We start from the raw sequence: 23,701 nt of genomic DNA, 5'->3' as shown, positions 1-23,701 counted from the left end.
AAATAAGTAAAATGTGGCAATTTCTTTTTAAAGCAGCAGCTATGGAGTAAAAGCACACGAAACCAGTGTGCAAATTACTATGGAGAGTGCAGTGGGGACTACAACTACAACACATTCAGGTTGCTCTCGTGTTGTACAGTACTGTTGTGATGTATTTTTCCCAACACAGGTTATTGAAGTTAATTTCCTGGAATATCCAATGTGTATTGTAATCTGGGTTTGGTTGGATAATAGTACATTTGACTGCACCTGCAGTTATTTTATTTTGCGCGCGCGAGTGTGTGTGTGTGTGTGTGTGTGTGTGTGTGTGTGTGTGTGTGTGTGTGTGTGTGTGTGTGTGTGTGTGTGTGTGTGTGTGTGTGTGTGTACTTGATGGTCCTGAGCCTGCATGTCCTTACAGGAGCCGCTTGACCTTCCGGGGAGGCGCGCTCCCTCCGCCGCGTTTCCGCCGCGCATGTTTGTGCGTGGCTCATCATGTGATGCTCAGTGGCACCTCGGTTTGGCTGTAGTAGGTCCGGCAGCAGCAGTACGCACGTGGATCAGGCTGCATCCGTGTTTTTCTTTTTTCTTTTTTTTGTTCAATGTGACGTTTGAAGCCCGTTTCAGCACCGGAGCTGTCCCGAGCCGACGGACGCTGCTGCCGCGTGAAGCCTGCGATGCTGCGCTCACGCTGCTGAGACTCTCTCTCTCTCTCTCTCTCTCTCTCTCTCTCTCTCTCTCTCTCTCTCTCTCTCTCTCTCTCTCTCTCTCTCTCTCTCTCCCCCCTCCCTCACCCTCTCTCCTCTTCTCTCCCTCCTCGCGCCTCTCCTCCACACGCACAAACCGCTCTGTCATGGCGTCTTCCAACCATGTTACCCCCACCAACTGTAGCTGGTGGCCCATCTCAGCCATGGATGAAGACGGCAAAATCACAGACGGGGAGGAATGCGAGGAGGCGACGGCAGAGCCCAAACCCTTCAACAAAGACAGGCTGGTTTTGTACCACTGGACGCAGTCTTTCACCTCCCAAAAGGTAAAAAAAAAAAAAAAAAAAGAGCAGAGCTTGAAAATGGAGGTGGCTCCACTGTCTTTGCATGACATGAAGCTCCAGCCTGGACCCCCACCCTCCGTGGTTGCATGTTTTGACCAAAGCATGTATTTGTGCACGACTATCTGGCACTTTTACCTCCGGAATATGAATATGATCCCGCAGCTGAGCACATCCCCCGTTTGAGGCGTTTGAGAAAAACGCTGCAGCATGGGGGTCTCGTTTCCTCGACATATAGCAGGACTGCTGCTCAGTTTTCTCTCTTTGAGCGCATAAATAAAACCCCTTCACATCTGTTCCGCCTCGCTCTTTTGAATCAAGCCTGTTTTCTGGCCTTATTGCTGCCGATTGCACGCACAACCTATGTGCTCTCTGACACATGACATCCTAAATAATTGATTGGAAAGATGTGCAAAACAAACCAAAGGCCATCCCCTCCCCTTTCTGCAGCTGAATCTCACCGTGTGTTGCTTTTAAGGATTCCTCCAACCTCCCTCTGACTGTTCTGCAAGTAAATAACATGCATAGTTTATTCTACTGCATGTGTGCTTATTTGGGAGGAGGCTTCAGCCATTCAAAGCTGTGCAAACCTGCATTACCATCATTTTGAGGGGCAAGTCTTACATTTAACAATATAGCTGCACATTGAAGGGGTATTCCCGGAATATTACACATCAGTGTTAGTTTACCAACCTTTAGAAACAGCAATGTAGCAATTTTCAGTAGTTTTTAGGGAATGACCCCTGAGATCTGACCGATAAGTCATTAGTTTTACCTGCCGGCTCAAAAATCACAGGTGAATTTCTTAAGACTCTTCTGAAGTTTTGAAGTGGTTATTTTGGTGGATTTGGGAATATCTTGATCTATTCAAACAAGCAAGGACAAAACCACCTGTGTTTGTGACAAAAGTACTGACATTATTTTCACAAGAAGAAATACAGATAGAATAGAGTTCGTCAATTTATTTATTTTTCTTATTGGGCCATGGAGTGTACAACAATACAATATATAAAAATATACAATGCTCTCTGATTTACAACAATGAACATAACAATACAAATAACATAAAAACAAAGTCAAAATGTACAGGAAACAGGACCCCCTAACTTAAAACCCTTCTTACTCTACCCCTCCCTCCCTCTCTCTCTCTCCCTCGGTACACACTCTCCATCTATATGGCTGCCATATTGTATCAAACTTGTGCAGGTTGTCTCTTAGGACATACCTGATTCTTTCTAAGTGTAATGTGTCTGATAACTGTTATATCCACAGTTTATCAGAGGGAACTGGATTTCCTTTCCATAACAGATAGAGTAGAGTTGGTCACTCACTCAAAGTGAGAGAGGAAAAGTAAAACGCCTTCAAAAGAATATTTATATTTAAGTGTAGATACCCTCAAAATCTACTTGAGTACAGCAACAGACTACAAATACTTTCTACTGCTTTAATTGGAAATGATTGCTTCTTAACAAAAGTGTGATTTCTATTCTTCTATGTATCTTGTATGTACAGGGGAATTTACAATAAAGTTCACTCTGACTTTGACTTTTAAAAACGCACTTTCTCTTTAAAGGCTACACAAACCATTATGTTAAAAATGAAAAACATTAAATGCATCTGTTTAATAAAAGCTGTAGAATTTCCCTCATGAGTAGGATTTGTTTATATGTGCATACATTTTTAACCCTCAATTGCAGCAATGTAATTAATATAAATTAAATACATGGGAGACTCTAATGCAGGAGTAAGCTGGCACTCCTCCCACTGCATTGTGGGAATTGAAGTTTTTAGAACCTGACCCCTGCTTTCAGATAAGTCCTATTATCTAAGATGCTTTTCTTTTTTCCAAATGTCTTTTCTTTTGGTCTCCTGTGACTCCACCAAGAATATGGTAAAGTAGTACTTGCTGAGGTGTCACTTTATTGTTGTTAATGTAAATAAAGAAAGTCAGATTAAAGTCCAGGCACTTCATATTTCACATCTGTGCCTAATGTGCTCACATGAATTTGGATGAGATGGTAGGGGCATATCTCTAGTGACTGGCTTTTACATTAAAATATGTGTTGTTGGTGAATGTTTATATATATATAGACAAAATCAACAACAACAACAATAAGTTACAGGAATGCAACTGTGTCACCTGCTAAACCAAAGACCAATGATAGGTTTTTAGATTATTAAGAATATATGTAATGTTTTCAAAGAAATAAAAAACGTAGAACTTCAAATTTACTCTAAGTATCATGTTTCTTCTATTTCTGTCTCAATACGCCAGCCTACGATGTTTGTTTTGATCAGTGCCAGCATGCAGCAAATCACTGAGGTTTGTCAGTTATCTGTGCTCTGGATAAGATACATACTTTGAGAAGAAACTGAACACTTATGACTCAATCGGCTTGCTGTGTATAGTGTGTGTGTGTGTGTGTGTGTGTGTGTGTGTGTGTGTGTGTGTGTGTAGTGTGTGTGTGTGTGTGTAGTGTGTGTGTAGTGTGAATGAATGAAAAACAGCTGTTATGCTTCATGTTGCTGCTTGCTTCATTTCTGAGAGGTAAAGAAGTGGTGCCGCTTGTTAGAATGAATTTAAGTGCTTGTCATTGCATAATACTACTCATAACAATGTGACAGTAGTAAGATGGCTGGCAAAAATGATCATTAAGTAATCCTTATATCATGAGTAAACCCGTATCCTTCATGAAATAGCCATGCTTGTTTTCCAGGTTGCACATAGTGGTGCATTGGAAGAGCATGAATAGATCTGCAGACAAATATGCTTGACAAATATCAATTGTCTTTAAAAAAAAAATTAAAAATCCCCAAAACAGCTTGGCAGGAACTCAAAAAAGGCTTTGCAAACCAGACAAAACAAGTTGTCCCATGAAAACTGTTAACTTTTACACTTGAGGACTCACTTGCTGATTATTAGCTGAGAAAACTAATTGACAGTCAAAAGCTCAGTGAAGTTTCCCCCCTCATGCTTGCAGAGCTTCTCGGATTAGTTAAATATCTTTGTCATGAGATGCAGAAGTAAAACGTCATTGCTGCATGTCATTCAGCATGTAATCAAACAGCCACAGCACAGCGTTCCTGTTGTGAGAAAAGGCTTCCGTACAGCATCATTCCACTTGACTGTGGACCAACATCTTCAACATCAACCCAGGTTTTCGTGTCGGGTTGCTGGCTCATGGCCACTTGAGTCTGAATTGATGGTTGTGCCGGTTGTCGTTCAGCAGAGGGATAAACACCAAGCTCACTGTCGTGATTATCGCCTCGATCCTGAAGCGACCCCACTGACGTGTGATTGAGTGTGTGTGTGCATGAAGTCCCTACAACTCCTTAACAGTGTGATGAAAACACACCTGCTTCTACTGTACAACAAACCCCTCTGTGTTTCATTTTCAGCATTGTGTCTGTTGTGTGAGCCGATGCAGATTTAAATGGATTTTTAAGAGAGAGCTTTTATGAGATTAAGAGGACGTGCACAAGGTTGTTCCCTCCACCAAAACTGCCCTCAATATTTAGTGAGTCAAAGCTTAATTTGGTTGCTTTAAGTCTTTAAGTGTATTGTTTATTTGGATAAGTTCGACACTTTTCTACACCAGTTTTCTCATAAGCTGGCAAAAATTACAAAATCCATCCATCCATCCATCCATCCATCCATCCATCCATCCATCCATCCATCCATCCATCCGATCAACCCTCAGGCCTTCACTGTCACCTCTGCCCCATAGGCCCGAGGAGGGTTCTGGACGCGAGCTTGTAACCCTCTGGTGTTTGTGATTCTGCAGTAGCAGAAATGGGTGATCTTTCACAGATCTCCAAGGAGAAATGAAGTGTGCAATAGATTGTGAAATATGAGAGCTACTGGTCAGTTTTACATTTTCTAGCAAAACATTTAAATGGTTTCTTCTATTGTTCTTTAATTCACCAGCTGAAGAAGAAGAATTGGTTCATATCGGAGGGTTGAAGGTGATTTATGGAGACATTTTATTTAATACCAAACCAGTACAATAAGCCAATACAAGAACGAAACAGTAATGAGATCATAGTATTTTTAGCTGTGCTTTGCTGCAGGTATTGGTTCTGGGTTGACCAGCGAACCAGCCAGGTCCAGCCTGTCCAGTCTTGTAATGCTGTTTACACCAGTGTTAAGAGGTGAATTTGATATGGACCTAAATGTGAATTTAACCAATATGGTTTGTTTTTTTTGCTGCAGTCTAAAGGCTGCACCAACTCTCAGAGAGTTATACTGTATTGTCATGACTACAGAGCGACATGAGAACCGTCATTTTCTCACAGCTTTGATGGGAGTTTCCTTTTGTTGCAGCTTGCCAAACCACATTTCCTTTTCTGCACCGATTTATTAAAACTTTAATGCTTGTTGATGTATTCTGCACTATGTTTTGGGCTCTTATGTTCTGGCTCTGAAGCTTTTGAACAGAGGGATTGAAGCCCCTTCTGCTATGTGTTTACACACTACAGCACTGCTCTCATTCCGATTTTGCATATTTATAGGCAAGTTATCGGACCAAATATCAATGAGGCATTGTGGTAGTTCACAATTTTTTACATGTCCGATCACTTTTGTTCATATAACAGTGCATAATGGACAATGGGAGCATTTTTAGTTCAAACCTGTGAGTACAGGACAGCTGATGGCCACCCCGATGTGTGGCTTTCAATCTCCAGTGACACTGCGGCCACTTCGAGGCAACCTTTTACCTCGGTCTAAAAACTAGACTAAGTTAACTAACACTGAGACTCTGTTGTCATCAGATGTTCAGAGGGGTCATTTTACAAGTGTGTGTGCACCTCAGCGAGTTCTCCAGGAAGCTGTGTTGGTCCTCTCCATGTGTGTTTTATAACATTTCACAGCTGACTTCTCCCTCTGACCTACTCCCAAGAAGTGGACCGTACAGTACGTATGCATCCAGTATAACGTGAATGATGCACTGTGAAAAGATGTGATAACAGTAGAGACAGATGGAGCTCCGTGCAGCAGAGTGAACAGCACCTTCAGAGGACAGCCTCACAGATCGATACAGCTCTGGCAAACCTGGAGGCCTGCAGGTCTGAGATTTACACCTTCAGCAGATGAGACTGTAACTCTGCCGTTTTCTGATGGAGGAGACGCCCCGGAGTCAGGATAACAGTGTGTCTGATCTCTGTTATAAGACTGAACTATTTCTTATTTTATATACATTACTGTTCAAATGTTGAAGCAACGTGTGCAAGAAATATTTCACAACGTAAAATCAGGGAAACAACATCTGATTGGTTCCAGATAAACTGCAGCAGAATAAAACAGTCAAATTCATAAAGTCAATGTAATTCAGTATATAGGGTAACAGGTCACCCCTGATCGTCTGTCCTGACCTCTGTCCTAACCTTGACATGTCCTGCTAATAGTCCCTAGAGTCCTGCAGGAAGGTCAGTAACAGGCCTCTGTTATACAAACCCCCTTCTATCAGTCCTGGTTTGAGCCTCACAGTGTTTTGAGTACTGAGTTCAACCCATATCTCTCATTAAAATGTAACTCACTGGCACATCCAGTGACGAAGCACGACTGCGATTAAAATGAGTGAAGGATGGTGTCTGTTCCATCACATTTGGCAGAGTTGCAGGAGAGAGTTTTTAGATCAGGTTGAACAGCATTGGGTTCAGCGCCTCTTTGTCTCAGAGCTGATGTTCACTCTGTAATTTAAAATTTTGATGAAGACTCATCCACTGTTTGAGTTTTTACTGAAGTTTTTTTTCCCTATCTCACGCTGAAGTGGTGATAAGGACGCAGACACCTTTTGGATTTCAAAGCTCTCCAGTGTCTCTCCTATCCACACAGTCCAAGGCTGTTGGGTTCAAGAACAGCTAAGGAGCTGTCGCTGCCAGACGTTTGATATGTTTTCAGACTGAAATGTCAAAATAGCTCCAAGCTTAAAGGAGCCAATGTTATTTTTTATATATATATATATATGACTTCCATGACGATTGAGCCTAGAAAACCTGTAGATTGAGAATCACTCAAGTGTTCTCCTTCTGAGTTTTTTAGAAGGTGTACTTACATTACTCCTATATAAATAGACTAATCATATAACTATATTAAACTCCACAAGCAGCTTACTGGAACTTACTGTCACAACTTAATGAAAACTAACTGGAAAGAAAATGTTTTAATTTTGTGAATTTCAACCACAGATATCAATTACACCGTGGTTATTGGCACCCAGTGGATGATGATGACGACGGCGACGACAGCGATGACAAACCGTGTATCTGCCAATTTGGCATGCAATGACTCTTTAGAGCCTTAATGATGATTAAGTCAATATTTCATGAATCTACCATTTTCTGTGCTTGTTCTATCCATGCTGGGAGTTCATTATAAAGGACTAAAATATCAGAATCAGCACTTTCTTACTTCTCTAAAGTAGAATTTGGTCCTGTTAGGTTGCGGGTTTAGTCTAACAATGTACTCATCTAAAATATTTAGGAACTCCCTCGTAGGAGCCATTTCTACTTATTGTTGGCAGGTTATTTAGTTTATATAAATATTTTTTGTTGTTGCATTATTTGGACAAACAGTGGCGGTAATTGGACACCGGTGGCACATGCTAGACGTCATAGGTTACAAAAAGAGGAGGGCACAGGTAAAGTACAGCAGGACCAGACAACTAGGACAACTATACAAGTTGTTATTGGAAAACCCAACTTTATGTTCGTCATACAGGGAGAAGTAGCTTCCACTGAACAGATGCTAAATTAGATATGTTGTGATAATAGGTACTATAGTAACTCGAAGATTCAGTTCTGAGTTATAGCATAAACTAATAAAATGCATTGGAAGTGAGACCTGGACTGTACCTAATTGCAGTAATTTGTGTAAAGTTTTTATGTTGCTTCAGGTGCGCCTCTTCTCCCCCTGTATTACAAATCAAGATTTGTTTGGTGTGACTCCAAAAGCAGCTGAACCACTTGGCTTTATCGCTCTGTAGTGACTCACGTTGTAGAATAGATTTGTTCTCACAGTGACTGCGTTATTGTGGGACACCTCAGCAGAAAAGCACTGAGATCTAAAATATTTGGCAGTTTTATTTAGAAATCTTGGCTTGAGTGTTCACTGGGGCTGCACTGATGGAGACGTAATAAACCTTTTTTCCCTCCTTTGACATTACTGCTGCATTCATAGATTTGTTCCTGCTGTCGCACTGTAATTACTGTGCTTGTGTTACTAAATCATTCAACTTTATTTCTTTACACCATGTCTCGCCATATTCAGCAAAACTCTCATTATAAGGGGTCGAATGCAGCACGTTATACCCCAAGTGTCATCTCAGTTCATTAATCTCCTTCCATGTAATGGCTCTCGGTGGACCTTGGCTTATCCTTCATCACACCAGTAATGGAAGCTGGCGTCCCTGCATACATTTTGCTGAGGTTTGCATGAGGTTTTCAACACAGCACCAACATTTCAGCCGTGCATGTTTGATATCATAAACGCAGAGCTGAAGAGATTTGCAAGTCGGAAATTTCCTGTCAACATTTTTGTGATTTGTTGTGCAATGTTTTTGTATTTCTTTGGAGAAATGGATCATCAGACTGTCAGGTTTGTAGGAGTGGGATCCAAGCAGAGGCATAGCAAGATAACTGAAGGGGTTTTTGTTGTTTTTTTTTATTTTAGAGCAGCGCTTCACAATCTTTTATTCCTGGAACCCCCCTGGATTGCCTCGAAGAGAGGCTGTAGATATCTATGATCTATGATTTGCCAAAATATTAGTGGGGCCAAACACCTGTGGACGCACTAACAAACAGGGCCCTTCAAGGTGAAGAAAGCAATTGAACGTTTTTAAGGTCTCCTCTGGGTTCAAGATAGTACTGTCAGATGTGAAAAACAAATCTTGACAACGTCAGAGAAGACAAAGCTTCGGTGGTAGGCAAACTCACTACCTTGTTCCTATTCCTTCTGAATGAAGTTTTTATGATGAGAAATTGACACGGAGTTTAGTTGAGGTAGCTTACAGTTGATGTCTTCTCTGTACTTGCAGGTACGCCTCGTCATTAATGAGAAGGGTCTGGTCTGTGAGGAGAAGGACGTGAGCATGCCGCTGCAGGAGCACAAGGAGCCCTGGTTCATGAGGCTGAACCTGGGTGAGGAGGTGCCCGTCTTCCTGCACGGAGACACCATCATCAGCGACTACAACCAGATTATAGACTACCTGGAGAAAAACTTTACAGGAGGTACAGTGCAAGAATAATTCAGATTTCCTTTCTCGAGCTGTGGACTCAATAACAAAAGCAAATAGTTAGACATTGGACTGCTGTTTGCTGCACACACAGCCAAACACCAGTCAGGAACTCAAATAGACACATCAGTGTTTACGTTCTGTGACACGTTGAGACAATTTGCATCCCCTTGCAGTAAGACATACTCACATTTATGGAGTTTCAAAAGGGTTGGTTTTGTCCTTACAAAGTGAAGGCAACTAATAATACCGAGCAGAGCTGCGGCACCAAGTCTTCTTCCTCAGTGACTTGATATTGAGCGCACAATGTGGAAGCAGACGAGATGCACTGAGGATTTTGTCTAACAAAATAACACACACTCTCGAATTGCCTTCATGAATATGGAATATCAGGCATATAGTATTTCAGATCGTACTGGGAGGAGTTTATGAATGGAATAGATTAAATAATTCATAGCACGTAGTTTGGTTTGTTAAAAATTCTGCATAGTTTATGTTTGCATCTGTTTTGAAATGAAGCTGCAAATCCACTCAGTTTTTAGAGGCTGAGAAGCTTCCTGTTATTCTGTTGACATGCATTTTCATATTTTCAGTGACACTTCAATATGTTTTTTAACAAAGAAATCTCCACTCTATGGAATCACAGTTCCTTTTGTGTTTGATCACGAGAAAAAACTGTCAAAAAACGTATGTGTAAACTTAGATTACTTGCGTTATTTTTGAATTGCAATCATGGGATGGGTCACAGACTCTCAGCAATTTGTTTGTGTTACATGTAAAATTACAGCAGAAAGTCAATAAATCTGAGGTGTGATTTTTTGGGGGATGACATGAAAAACCTTGCCCTGTGTGCAAAAATAGTGTGAATCAAAGCAGATCTAATGACTTGGAGGTGCTTTAAGGCTTTCTCTTATTTGGCGTTACATTATTTTGGTCAGCGTGAGAGCAGCTAAAAGACTGAACTTAGTGATAAGTGAGATATTTTTTTGCGTTTAAACAAGAACTGTATTGTTCAATCTTCCCAATAATGACTGTTAGCTGGACAAGACGCCTTTAAAAGCAAAGCTATTATATTGTACTTGCTTCAATTCATTATTTATCACTGACCTATAGAGCATTGAGGCTCCATGCACGGCTTACTAAGCCTTGGTCATGTGTGGCGTCTGCCTGGAGTTTCCCAGGATACTATGTTTTACTCATACAGTCCAACGACATGCTTATTAAGTTAAATGCTGACTCTGAATTTCCGCTTAGGTATGTATACACGTGTGTGTCGTAGTCTGACTCTGGTGGAGTCCGAGGCAACTTGCTTGATGATGAACTATTTTTAGAGTCAAGTTTGTGTCATCCATTATACCATCCATCGTACACTGGGTTTCACACACAAGCTCCTTTGAAGGTAGCTGCATGGGTTGTGTTATAAGGCCTTTTCACCCCATCCTCATTCTTTGTTCTGTAACAGCTCTTCAAAATAATACAAACACAAACATGAAATTGTGTTTCTTCCTACTTCACCCTGTTGCTAAGCTGCAGAGCTTCAGAAACTGAGGCCTCGTTTTCCCAGCTTGTGAATCTGGAGAAACACAAACAATTGGATGTTGTCAGAGACCATCTGTCGCCAGAGTGTGTCAGCGTGTACTGTACTGTGAAAGTCGTCGCAGCGACGTCTTTGCACCAATGTCACCGAGATGAACTCCTCTGATTAGATTAGACTAAATTGGAAGCATCCCCGGGGGACGGAGGAGGAATATGTGGCAGTGAGATACAAACATGAGAGATAATGAAATGAGTGAGCTCCAAATTGACAGTAAAGCGTTGAGAGTGATGAATATATAAGTGATCAGCAGCTCTTCAACAGTGATAGGGACGGAGGGTGATACACAGTCAAGATGTGAGGCAGTGACTCAGGCAGTTCCAAGAATGAGGAGACATTAGGGTGCACACACTGAGCCGTGTTCACTGTGTGTTGTGTTCTACTATCTGTGGGTGTCCTATAGGAGCATCAGCTGAGACATTATGTAACAAGCTGTGGGACTGGGAGAAGCCTGAGGGATGCTGGCTAATAACAGAAAAAAAAACCCTCCATGGAGTTACTGTAGTTAAGTTAGTGGTCACATGTGCAGAGCAGTGAAGCTTGAAAGCTTCGATTCCAGCGGCGGCGGCGGAAGAAGATGTGGTACGCTGCTCGCTCAGCAGGCAGAGACTTCAGTGTGGGATCTCTCTCTCTCTCTCATTCATTTTATTTTCGGTGTGGTGATTTTATTAGTTTGTCTTGGATGTGATTACAGTTGTAACCTTATGAGTTGCAGCAAATAATAAGTGACTCGTGGCTTACGGGCTGCAAAGTGGTGTAGTGGTTAGCATTTTCAATTCACAGCCAAACTTTAGGGTCTTTTCTGTTTGGAGTTGTTCCAGGTGTGGGTGGGTGGATTTTGTATAAGCATCCTTCCAAAGTCCAAGCATAGAGTGACTCTAAATTGGTGTTAGCTGTGTCTGTCTGTCTGTGTGATGGACTGGTGATCTGTCCAGAGCTGCATTCACACTTTGAGCCTCATCTTGCATAAAGCATGCTCAATTGATTGCACTTTCCATTTGCATGCTTTTTGCTGGACATAAAGTAAAAATGATAAGATCGTGCCCAAACAAAAGTATTTAAAGGAGACATTTTAAGTGCATTAGGACATGTTTACACTAGAATGATCTGCTGGAGATGGCATTGTTTACCTCTCTGTTTGCTTTTGTTCACAATGGAGTGATTGGACGGAGCGCTGAGCCTCCACAAGACAAGATGCAAAGTGAAAACATGGAGTTGGACGTGCTTGTGGATGAAGTTAACAAACATGTCAACATATCGGAATATTAGGACAAATTAATCAATATTTAGCACCAAAAAGCAGAAATAACAACAGAAACACAATATGAAAGACAATCAGCAACAGAGTTTCACAAAGCAGAAAATATATTTTAATAAAGTCGATAAACAAAAGTCACAGAGGGCCAGCTGTGAAAAAGTCTTTTAAAAAGGGTCTCTCCAGGCTGAGATGACATTGTTTCCTGTTATAAACAAAGCAGTCATACTTCAGATATAATAAATCCCATTTTGCGTTGTACATTAATCTATTAGATTAATCTCTTTCCAATATTTGGCACTATCTGGCACTAATTTAATTCATTTTGTTGTACTTTTATAATGTCAATAAAGCATCCTATTCTCAATGTTTGATAATCCACATTCATGAAGGCGAATGCACCAAATGGATCGTATGTGTTATTTGGCGCCTCTTTCATACACACTCCCTTAGATTTCACACGTGCATGTGCGCAATATCACGTCTGTGAGTATTTTTAAATGCACAAATCTTCAGTAGTTTAGGCTCACAGTCAGATGGGATTGGCTCAAGCATTCTTGAACATGGTTTAGATAAAGCGGGAAAGATGTTTGTAGTGATGCTTTGATAAGAAATTGTGAAATGGGAATTCTTTGACTTCCGAGTGTAAAAAATATATCAGTCAGGATACTGTTAAGCATGGGAAACTTTGAAAATTTGACATCACTGAACCCGATTCCATGTGTGCATCAAAATAAGAAATGGGTTTTCCTAACAATGCTCTGTGTAATTTGCCTTATTATACTTGAAAGTGAACAAAAAACAAAAATAGCAACTGTTCCTCATGTGGAAAAGTGCAGTATAAAGGTACGGGTAATAATGACTTACTGACAAAAGCATGAATGTATCCCTGTGTTGGCTGACATAAGTGACGCCACTCATTTTGTTTGTCAGTAGAATGCAGAACTTTGTGGATCCAGTTTGTTTCAAAAGATAACTTTCAGAGTTTTCAAGAGCACACTGTAATGGAAAGTCACAGACTGAAGGCTAACTTTGTTCTCCCTTATCAGATAGCAACGACTTTTGGTACTTTTGTTTCCAAACCAAAGTCTCCCTCAGTTGGGCCTGTCGTACATGCATCCACCTGTTCCAAAGCTTTGTCCGGCTTAAGGTTGCAAAGCATAATCCCAGCTGACAGTGGGCATTGGACACGTCAGCAGTCCATCACAGGACAGACAGAGAAACAGTCACATAAAGGCCCGGTTTACACGACAACGATAACGAGTGTATCCGCAAAACTTTCTTCACTTTTGGGGGGTCCGTTTACACGGCACCAGTGTGTGGATGCACTGTATCCGCGATGTTTTTAATCCGGCTCCCAAGGTGGAAAGATTCTTTCATGGCTGCAAATCCCTCCTGCAGGCACTGCCGGAGGATACTGAGCCTATTACTGCGCATGCGCATCTCTCCCCCTCCCTCCTGCTCATCCAGTTGTAAACAAACATGGCGGCCGCACAGTGGTATGAGTCGCGGTCCGTATTCTAGTTTTATCATCCATATCAGTAGTTTTATAGTTGAGACTCACCCCTGATAGCATCCGATGCGTCATCACTCCATATGGATGTCAGGTGCTCTCCATTTTCTTCAAGTTTATAGTGTATTGTTCTCTGCACACACGTCTGTGTAGTTTCATTACAAAATCAAGCAACAGCGCCCCCCTGTGGCCCGGCATACTAACTCCATCTTTGTCTCTGTGGCCACTGCTGCAGTATAAACGCACCCCTTTTATGTAACGGATTAGGTGCTGTCACGTGAATCGTTGTCGTGTAAACAGGGCCAGAGTCACATTCACATGTACAGACAAATCTAGAGTCACTAATTAGTGTCAAATGCATATTGATGGACTGCGGGAGGAAACCACGGTACCCAGAGAAAATTCAGTGAAGTATTATGTTCCTGACGAACTTTATTTTATACTTAGGAAATGTGCCTGGAACAGGTTTTACACAAAGAATTTGAAATGAAGTTTAAACTAAACTGCACTCTTGGGTTCTCAGGGTGATGATGTTATATTATAGACCCTTTCTGTTTTCACTTGTTGAAAGCGTTAGGGCACATCTCCAGCTTGACAAACTGAGAGACTCCATTAGAGGCACTGTACAGGTATTTTTCTGAGTCTGGAAACCTTGCCTGTCTTACTGTGAACACAGTTGAACCGACACTTTAGTAATATTTGAGAAGAGTACTTTATGTTTTTGATTGAAGTTTCGAACTGCACAATTGTAACCGGAGTAAACCATTCATTCATTCATTCATTCATTCATTCATTCACTTGAGCATTATATAGTACTATCATTTGAGGTACTTAAAGCACAGCTTTGTTGTTATTGTAACACATCCTGTCTAAACATGTTGCTTAATAAAATAATTCAGAGATTGGTTTTGCTTTAAAAAAAATCTCTGAGCAGATACTTTTTCTCTGCATTGAAATCCCTAATGAATGCAGGCATTATGGGCTGCAGCTGGCCAGGAAAGTGCATATGTCTCAGAAAAGAGAGTCATAAACTACAGTGTTGTCTAGATTCAGCACAACTAAAGCAGTGTGTGAACTGAAGTCAAATAAAGGAAATCAGAGATCCACTTGCTCCAGTTTTCTATCATCATGTAAGTGCGCATCACAGTGTATATGCGACTCTCCGTGTTGACATTATCCTGACCGGAGCGCTGCGGCAGACCACCTGGAGGACCATTGAATGGTCTGCCCAGGTCGGCACGCTGATCCTGGCACTGATTACTCAGCTTTCTGGAGCCCAGCCAGAAGCAGCTCCACCCTCCTCCGGCTCTCCCATTGGCTCAAACATCCTCTCGTGGCCATCTAACGATCTCTGTTTTCTCAGCGATGTCTTCTCTGTGTGTGTCTGGCAGTGACCCTGCAGACAGATTAAAGCTGGCTCTCTTCTCCAAACCCGCTTCGCTCTCTGTGCTAAAACTCAGCAGCAGGTCATCAAGTTGAACACCTTCCCTCCAAGCCACATGGCACCGAGCCAGCCAACGGAATTAGGACACATAATGTAAAACAAAGAGCTGCTCTTAGTCGTGTAACTTTCTAAAGCAGTGAGCATTCAGTGCACATTATATTAATGGAATTTGTTGTACATGTGATGAAAACGAATTAAAATGATAGAATAAGCTTCATTGCAAAACCATGAGTGAACAGATGCAGACTACATAAGAACAACAAAATATTACAGCATTTTTGGCAAAAACAGATGTTCATATGGTGATTTAGCAGCAGTAGTGCAATGTTCTATATTGAGTACATGTGGAGCTGCAGCCTCAAAAGCTTAGCATGAAGAAAAAAGATGGAAACAACTACAACTAGTCTGCACCTGTTCTGCACCTGCAAAATCTAACTGCTGTGTATTCAAATACACAGTAACAGAGAAGAGAGAAAGAGTTTCTCCTCGGTAAGCTTTGCCATTCTCCTGGAGATTCTGCAGACAGGTCCAGTGTTGTTTAGACGTGAGTGGCGGCGTGCTCCAGAGTGTCGTCTGTTACCAGGTTACCGTGCCGCATGCCTGACTGTTGCAGCAGGGAGAACAGTGCTATTTTTGGGGTTTGTGTTGCTGAATGACAGTTGCTTAGAGATCTCAGGTGTTAAAGTTTCTGAAAACATCCCAAGAATTGATTTCATATTTGCGTCTCTGCACATTGGGCTGAATGTGTTGTTTTTTTTTCTCTTCTTTGCATGTCGACGTGTGCTCACACATGTAGAAACAGTGGCTCAGCTGATCCCTGATGCAGACTCGCCTCTCCACGATCGAGTGCAGCAGTACCGGCAGCTACTGGACGGGCTGCCCATGGACGCTTACACGCACGGCTGCATCCTCCATCCAGAGCTCACCACCGACTCTATGATCCCAAAGTATGCCACCGCAGAAATACGTAGTAAGTGAAGCCAGCTCACTGCACTGTGTAGGCATGAATGTTTGTATCTCTGCAATCAGTCTTTTTACTCCGAGTTTGACTGGATTTATTTTGGGTTTATGCTTGTGGAAATGTCTCAAAATGTGCAATGAGTGAGTGCTTCATTCAATATGTTGAAGCTCTTCAATATTACTGTGTGTTTTACTGGCTGATGATACAAATATTTGATACGCTGTTCAATCTTGTCCATATTTGGATGGTGGGACTACAGAAGCGCTTGGCTCGAGTGAGATGACTTATATTTGGACGCAGAGCTCTATTTCTCTGATTTCTGGTCGTTTTTGAGGGGTTTTTTTCAGATAAAATAAATGGCCTAAGAATTATGATTATAAGAAAGATAGGAGTCAAATCCTGTGAGCCATGATAGAATAAGACAATAAAGGTTAAAGAACATATGTTAAGCTTATGTTTTTTTATAAATCCAGTAGCTCAAAAAGAACCTACGATAAAAAAAGATATTAAAAGTTCAATTTCTCTCAAATTTCATGTCGCTTGTTACCTTTTTAAGATGTAGTTACTAGTTATTAAACATGTAAAGTCACTACTTTCTTGTATCACTTTTATTAGTGTCAACGAGTCGGGCTTGGCTTGAAAATGTACTCATAGCTTCGTTATTGTAGTATAGCCAGGGTAGAGGGATAGAAATATTACAGTATATGAAAGTAGAATGCAAAAATAATATAAATTTTATAAAATACAATGCTTTGTCATTCTTTTTTTATTTAGAAAAACTGATAATAAATAAAGAGATTAGTTTATCAATTAACTGTAATGATGACTTGATATTTGGCCATGTGCATAAAATTGGAATCAACACCATAAGACAGAGAAATAATATCTCAGCAGGGAGTAAAAAGTAAGTGAAAGATGATATAGATATATTTAGAGTTACTGACTGGAGGCTGAGGAGGGCTCAGCCTGCAGCTTTGATCGATTCATTTGCAGTCAGGATGTGGAGGGATGAACTCCTCCTGCTCTGACTGAAGCAGGGACGGACTGCTGCACAGCGACCGGGCTGCCTGAGAGGGCTTGGCGCATGGGGAGGACTCACTAAAACCTCTGCTGCTTGGTTGAGAAAAGCATGACGAATACAATGCTACACGAGAGTCTTAGAAGTCGCCAACCACATCACAGAAAAACAAACAAAATCTTGTTGCTTTTTTTAAAAAGTTGCTGAAGGGACAGAAAACTCACAAAAATATAGCGACAAAGTCACAAAGTGGACGATTTACTAACATTATGTATATAAAGTGTTTTTAAAATGCACACAATAGATAGCACCTCCAGCTTGCATGCATTTTGCAGGTCATTTACTAATAATAACACTGAGTGACATCACGAGCAAACATTAGGATTTAAATGAGGGTTTTGCATGTTACACTTTACACAAGAACAGTCAGCTGGAAACTGTATTGCTTCCATGTTTGTTTGCCTGCGTTCACTACGGAGTGCTGAATCCTCACCACCACAAAAACGTGGAGTTGGACGTGGTGGTGGATGTTTGGCAAAACAATATAAGAGATGATCGGTCACAAAGTGAACATTTGAAGTACGTCACAGAAAATTTTAAGTCCACAAACAAAAGTTATGGCGAGCCAGACGAGGAAACGCCTCTCTTGACATTAACAGCAGCATCTCTGTTAACAAAATCTAAACATGTTGTGAATATAACCATCGTCAATAGTGTTTAGTCTCACATTGGCTCGCCAGGCATGGGAGCAAACACAGAGAGACAGACACACACTCACACCCACTGCCAATATGGAGTCACCAAATAATGTCACATGCATGTTTTTCCACTGCGTCTAAAATGCACATTCCCACTATGGAGAACTAATGTGTACCACTGCGCCACTGTACAGCCTGGTGAGGATGCAGTAAAGCATAAAATGACAAATAGCTTTCATGAAAGGCAGTGGCAAACAGCTGTTCAGTTCAGGGCTTCTTGGTAAACATCACCAATCAAGCAAAAAGCAGACGAACATTAATTTAAAAAAAGGTTGATCTATGTCAGTGTGTGCATTACGTAAGACCTGATTGTCAGAATAAAACAACGGAGGTTAGGCTTTATGGATGCAAAGTTATTTATCTTCCTTGCAGCATTTTCTTCATCATCGGCAATCAAATCCCTATTTTTATGTGCCCGGCGTGATGAACAGAGTGTGATTTGACTCAAGTCGGTACCAAAAATCCTGAATGCAGCACTTTGTGGGGAAGTTTGGTTTATAGTGGCAGATACCATCAGGCCTAACATTTCATTGGGTAATGGCCGCGGTGTGTAAATCAAAGCAACAGGCCAAAGAGAGAGAAGATCCTCAGTAGAATTAATTAACCAGTCAAACCCTGGTCAGTGCGTGTTGTACTATGAAATCAAGTCAGTGGAGTGTTTAATGAGAAGCTCAGAGTTCATCCTTTCTGACTGCTAAATTTCTGACACTGGAGAGACTATTGAGGCTAATAACATTTTGTGTTATCATGCTGTGGTGGTATTGAGGCGTAGTGGCTCGTTCCATCGCATCATCACGAGAAAGTTCAGACTCGAACATGCAAACGCTCCTTCAGTGGAGTTTGCATGTTTTCATTGTGGTTGTATGGCTTTTATCTAAGTCGTCTAGTTTCATTCTTCATGCTTTCTAGGTCACACTGATCAGCCAAAACAACGAGACTGGGAAGAGAAGAACACTGATTATCTCTTTGTCAAAGCACCTGTCATTGGGGGGATAAATCAGGCAGCATGTGGACATTCTGCTTTTAATGTTGATGGGATGGAAGCAGGCAAGGGCCAGATCATGAAGGCTGAAGGAATTGGTGAGAGCTTCTTCAAAAGAGCAGTGATGTGTATCTGTCAAAAGTGGTACAAAGGAAGGAAAAGCAGTGAACTTGTGACGAGGTCATGGACAGGCAACTCTCACTGATGCAGGAGGCGAGTGCAGACAGGCCCATGTGGTCTCCATCCTACAGATGAGCTTTGCTATCTCAAACTGCTGCTGAAGTTGAGGCTGGTTCTGCTCGATAGATGTCAGAATGCACAGAGCATCACAGTGCTTACATGGAAAACAAAGATGGGATCCATACTGTTCTGACTGATCTGTTTAATTAACAACTAATAATGTAATATGTGCTTGTCTTCTCTTTGTGTTTAAACCCAACCATTGTGGCCATAATGATAATGTTCATGTACATTTTGATTTCTTTAGATGAGTGTTACTTCAATATAGTTAAGATTATCGTATCTTATTCTACCACCAAGGAGCTGACAACTTAATTATTTGTTGAATCTAATTTCATCTAAAATCCTGCAAAAGACCAAAGTAAGCAGCGTATCAATCCTTTTCTCTTCGACTCTTTGTGTCTCTCAGCCTCAAAACACAGTTTTCGAAGACAGCAATCACCGTGAAACTCTTGGTCTGCCCTGAGCAGACAGCGAGGGGATGTTTGGACATGAAACAGCGTCTCCGGACAGTCTGAGAACTCCTCTGAGGATTTAATGTGTTGGTCTCTGCAGTGTCTGCTCTGTCAGCAGTAAAGCTGTCAGAGAGGCTGGGTCTCAAATCTTGCCTGAAGAACAATAGAACATACACTTTAGTGTGTGTGTGTGTGTGTGTGTGTGTGTGTGTGTGTGTGTGTGTGTGTGTGTGTGTGTGTGTGTGTGTGTGTGTGTGTGTGTGTGTGTGTGTGTGTGTGTGTGTGTGTGTGTGTGTGTGTGTGTGTGTGTGTGTGTGTGTGTGTGTGTGTGTGTGTGTGTGATATTCAGGACACTTGGCCAACGCCGCGACAGAGTTGATGAAGTTGGACCACGAGGAGCCACAGTTGACAGAACCGTATCTTTCCAAGCAGAAGAAGCTAATGGTCAGTATGTTTCCCTAATAAACCGTTTTCACATCCGTTATAGGCACTTGTGAAACCATCTTCTGCACCCGGAACACATCTTTATTGACACATTTGACCTCTTGCAGCACACTTTAGCCTGCACAGATCCCTCACACCTCTTTATACCCAGTTTCACATGCACAGAACACTTTTAAACACTCACATCTCTGACCTTGAAGGTTTTTGCTGAAAGTGTCTGAAAGTTCTAACTAAATGCAGCAAAGGCAAAAATTATTTTCAATAATACTTTTTCATTATGTGTTTCACAGTGCACAATAATGAACGTTGCTGTAAATGTCGGAATTGGCCAAAAAGCCTTTTTTTTTTTTTTAATCTTTACTTTCTTGAAGGAAAAAAAAAAAGTTAAATTCCCAAGAGCCTCTGTGGTTGTGCAAATAAGTTAATAAAAGCATCTATTTTGCTAAAGTCTAATTCGGGACATATGAAACAGAAGCTCATTTTACAAGAAATGAGGGATGTTAACACGTTAATGCAAGTATAGATTGATCTTTCCGCTATAAGTTTGATTGGAGAGCAGTAATTGAATGCTGATATCCTAATATTTGTCACATTATAATATTTTATTATTAAAGGCTGGTGAAATTCATACGAACATTTTTTCACTCTCTATGCGTGATCAGCCCTGCTTTGCTAATGAATACATTTATTGAATAATACACAATACATTATGAGGAGAGACACATTTTAAATTGTCACTCGAAAAAACAAAACTTTTCCTATTTACATTTCGCAGGCAAAGATCTTGGACCACGACAATGTGAACTACTTGAAGAAAATTCTGGGGGAGTTAGCCATGGTTTTAGATCAAGTGGAAGCTGAACTGGAGAAAAGAAAACTAGAGTATCAAGGTATGTCTGAAGTCGAGCTCCAGTACGTCAGAAACACACTTCGAGCTGTGTGCTGTTATTGAGTCTTTCTTTGCCTCGCAGGTCAGAAGTGTGAGTTGTGGCTTTGTGGACCTGAATTTACGCTAGCTGATATCTGCCTCGGAGCCTTGTTGCACCGGCTCAAGTTCTTGGGACTTTCTAAGAAATACTGGGAGGACGGCAGCCGGCCCAACCTGCAGTCCTTTTTTCTGCGCGTGCAAAAACGCTACGCTTTTCGCAAGGTGTTGGGCGACATCCACTCGACCCTCCTGTCGGCGGTCCTACCCAACGCTTTCCGGATGGTAAAAAAGAAGCCCCCGTCCTTCTTCGGGGCCTCCTTCCTCATGGGCTCGCTGGGCGGGATGGGCTACTTTGCCTACTGGTTTTTAAAAAAGAAATACATGTAGTGAATGCCCTCTTGTTGTCTTATATGTCTGTGTATTTGTGTGACGTTTCAACTTTTCTGTAATGTTTTATGACTGCAGGAAAACATAATGAATCTATATAGAGAACACTATTACTTACCTGGGTGAACAAAGAAATATTAAAACATTCCATAAGAAGAAATTCCTGACAGCACATTTTTCTGGTGATCAAGGCCTTCACAAAGTTTTTATTTCTGGAAACTTGCAGCTCTTGCGCATGCAAGTCCTCATTTTCATTTTGTTGGAGGCACGCATCGGGTCCTTTACACTGAAATCTTAAAGTAGAAACCCAGATCAATCTTTAAACACTGTAACACCAACAGGGGTTTACCGACCTTCGCATGCCACTATTATAGTCATTATTCATACCTGCTCTTCACTCCTCCGCCTCCCTGAGGTTCACCCAGTGGAAACCACAGGACTATGTACATGACAAATACTTTATAAGTGCTGTGCTGCCAGAAACTGCCAGATGATCTATGGAAAGGATGGAGTCTTAACTTTAAAAGAATAATTTGACCTTTTGGGGAATTGTCTTTGTGGCTTTCCTTTTGAGGTGTGGATGAGAGGATCAATATCAACTTATAGATGAAGCCAGCTCCCGGTTAGGACTGAAAACATGGGCCAACAATTAGCCAGTTTAAAAGGTACTTCATCGACTGCAGAAGAAAACATCTCTTAAACTAAACTATTTCTATCTGCCTTACATGAAAATTCTTGCTTTTTATGAAACATTTGATTGAACTGTGATGGAAAACTGTTAGTAAAGAGAGAGAGGCTCTTTTGTGAATTAGTGTGGCAGGAAGTTCCCCCCTTAACTCCATTGTGCCCTTCCTAATCTCACCCTCCATGTTCTGTTTCACACTGAGTAGTTTTGTTTTGATAAATATTGTGTTTTTCTAATGTTTTTCACAATATAGGAAAGTATCCTGAGCTGCTGTTGGGATTCATAGGCAATAACTCTTCTTGTGCTTGTTGGACATTTTTAATTCACAACAGCCATTAATTATTTAGATATGATCTACAAATGTCACTATTACGGTTTTGCACGAAACCTATTTGATCATTCTACTAAGTCTCTATCACTCTTATGGGATTCAGGACTGTGAAGTAAACTAATCTGCCCTCGACTGATGTTGCAGAGGCGTGTTTGACAAGCCGCTCTGATGGGCTTCACTGAAGTTTGAAGGACTTTCCAGGTTCTTTCTGACATATCTGGAGAGGAAACAAGTTTAGAGTCAGCTTTGTGACTCATCGAATCCTGATACACCAACAAAACCAGATGAACCTGTTCACTGTCACACCTAAAGTGGATAGAAATCCAGCTGCAGTCGAGTCCTGGACTTAAAGACAAAATAGGGTTTGATGCCAGAGTTATTTTATCAAAGTCACAAATCCATCTAATTACATCGTATTCATCTATTTCTATATAAACATGGCATTAAAATAATTAGGAGAGCTGTTTGGCATTTGCAGGAAAATTTCTTTGTGGTTGCAACCTACAAATCCAGCGTGACTCCTCATCCTACAAGTGCATGTTCCATATGGATGTGGCACCATTTATACAAGAAGTAAACCTCAAATAAACAAAGGAAATTTAACTGTAATGGGTAATACGGCCAAGTAGGATTGTTACATCACTGAAATAATCTACTCTAATTAAAGTTCTAATTAAGCTTATGAAAGATTTTTACTTTGTACTTACACTGGATATGGTCGTGTTTAACAGAGCATGTGCTCCACACAAGCACAGTAAAAAAGAAAAACAATCTAATTGAGCCAGATAGTAATCTAATTACGATATATTATATCTTTTAGCCATTCTGCTTAGTGGCTGAACTTGTTTTTAAGTTGTAACAGGAGCTGTAGCTTCAATCTAATCATCCAACTCCTCAGAAATAAGGACACACAATATGGGACTAACATAGCAGCCCATGACTTGTGTGTGTGTTTATCTCAATTTGTATTTGCACTGTGGTAATTGTGTCTGTAAAAATTGTATTTGTTGTGTACACAGATTTGTATGAGCGTAACAAAGTTTGTGTGTGTCTACCAGGGTTTGTAAACGCCTCTGAGCTCAGACCTGTCGGCTCTTTTCAAGTAGATTCTGCTGCCCGCCTGCAGCTAAAGAAATCTAGTTACATTATTTACATTTTGTATTGCCGGGTTTTGTTTGCCCTCAGTACCGACTGTCAGGCTTGCTTTTGACACGCTTATGGTCTGCATTTTTAGCTAAACAGCCTTCATATCACTTAGTAGCACCAGATGTACTCGGCCATTACAATCATAACATTACTATAGAATAAAACCTGGACTGACAAAGGTGAGCCTGGGAGTGTTACTGAAGGCAAATATATTGTGTTACACACGCGCGTTTTGTTACGCACACGCAAATTTGTGTACACACAAATCTACATCCTCACTGATAAATCTCATTACGTAC

At 41.1% G+C, this 23,701-nt stretch overlaps 1 protein-coding gene across 1 annotated transcript; it reads left to right on the top strand.

Moving 5' to 3' along the window:
• Positions 1-497: 497 nt before the first annotated feature.
• gdap1l1 (ganglioside induced differentiation associated protein 1-like 1) lies at positions 498-22,838 on the top strand. Its single transcript, XM_080468590.1, has 6 exons — positions 498-1,012; positions 9,064-9,256; positions 15,864-16,037; positions 19,831-19,925; positions 20,701-20,815; positions 20,897-22,838. The coding sequence occupies exons 1-6, from the start codon at positions 833-835 to the stop codon at positions 21,238-21,240; spliced, it is 1,101 nt and encodes a 366-aa protein (XP_080324716.1). The 5' UTR covers positions 498-832; the 3' UTR covers positions 21,241-22,838.
• The last annotated feature ends 863 nt before the right edge of the window (positions 22,839-23,701 follow it).

The sequence above is a fragment of the Lipophrys pholis genome (assembly GCF_963383615.2).
Source record: "Lipophrys pholis genome assembly, chromosome: 8".
NCBI classification, from domain to species: Eukaryota; Metazoa; Chordata; class Actinopteri; order Blenniiformes; family Blenniidae; genus Lipophrys; species Lipophrys pholis.
This window is presented reverse-complemented; position numbering and strand designations above follow the sequence as displayed.

Coding starts and splice junctions, on each gene's coding strand:
- gdap1l1 (XM_080468590.1), top strand. CDS start 833: ATGGCGTCTTCCAACCATGTTACCCCCACCAACTGTAGCTGGTGGCCC. Junction 1,013..9,063: donor AGTCTTTCACCTCCCAAAAG/GTAAAAAAAAAA, acceptor CTGTACTTGCAG/GTACGCCTCGTCATTAATGA. Junction 16,038..19,830: donor TGCCACCGCAGAAATACGTA/GTAAGTGAAGCC, acceptor TGTGATATTCAG/GACACTTGGCCAACGCCGCG.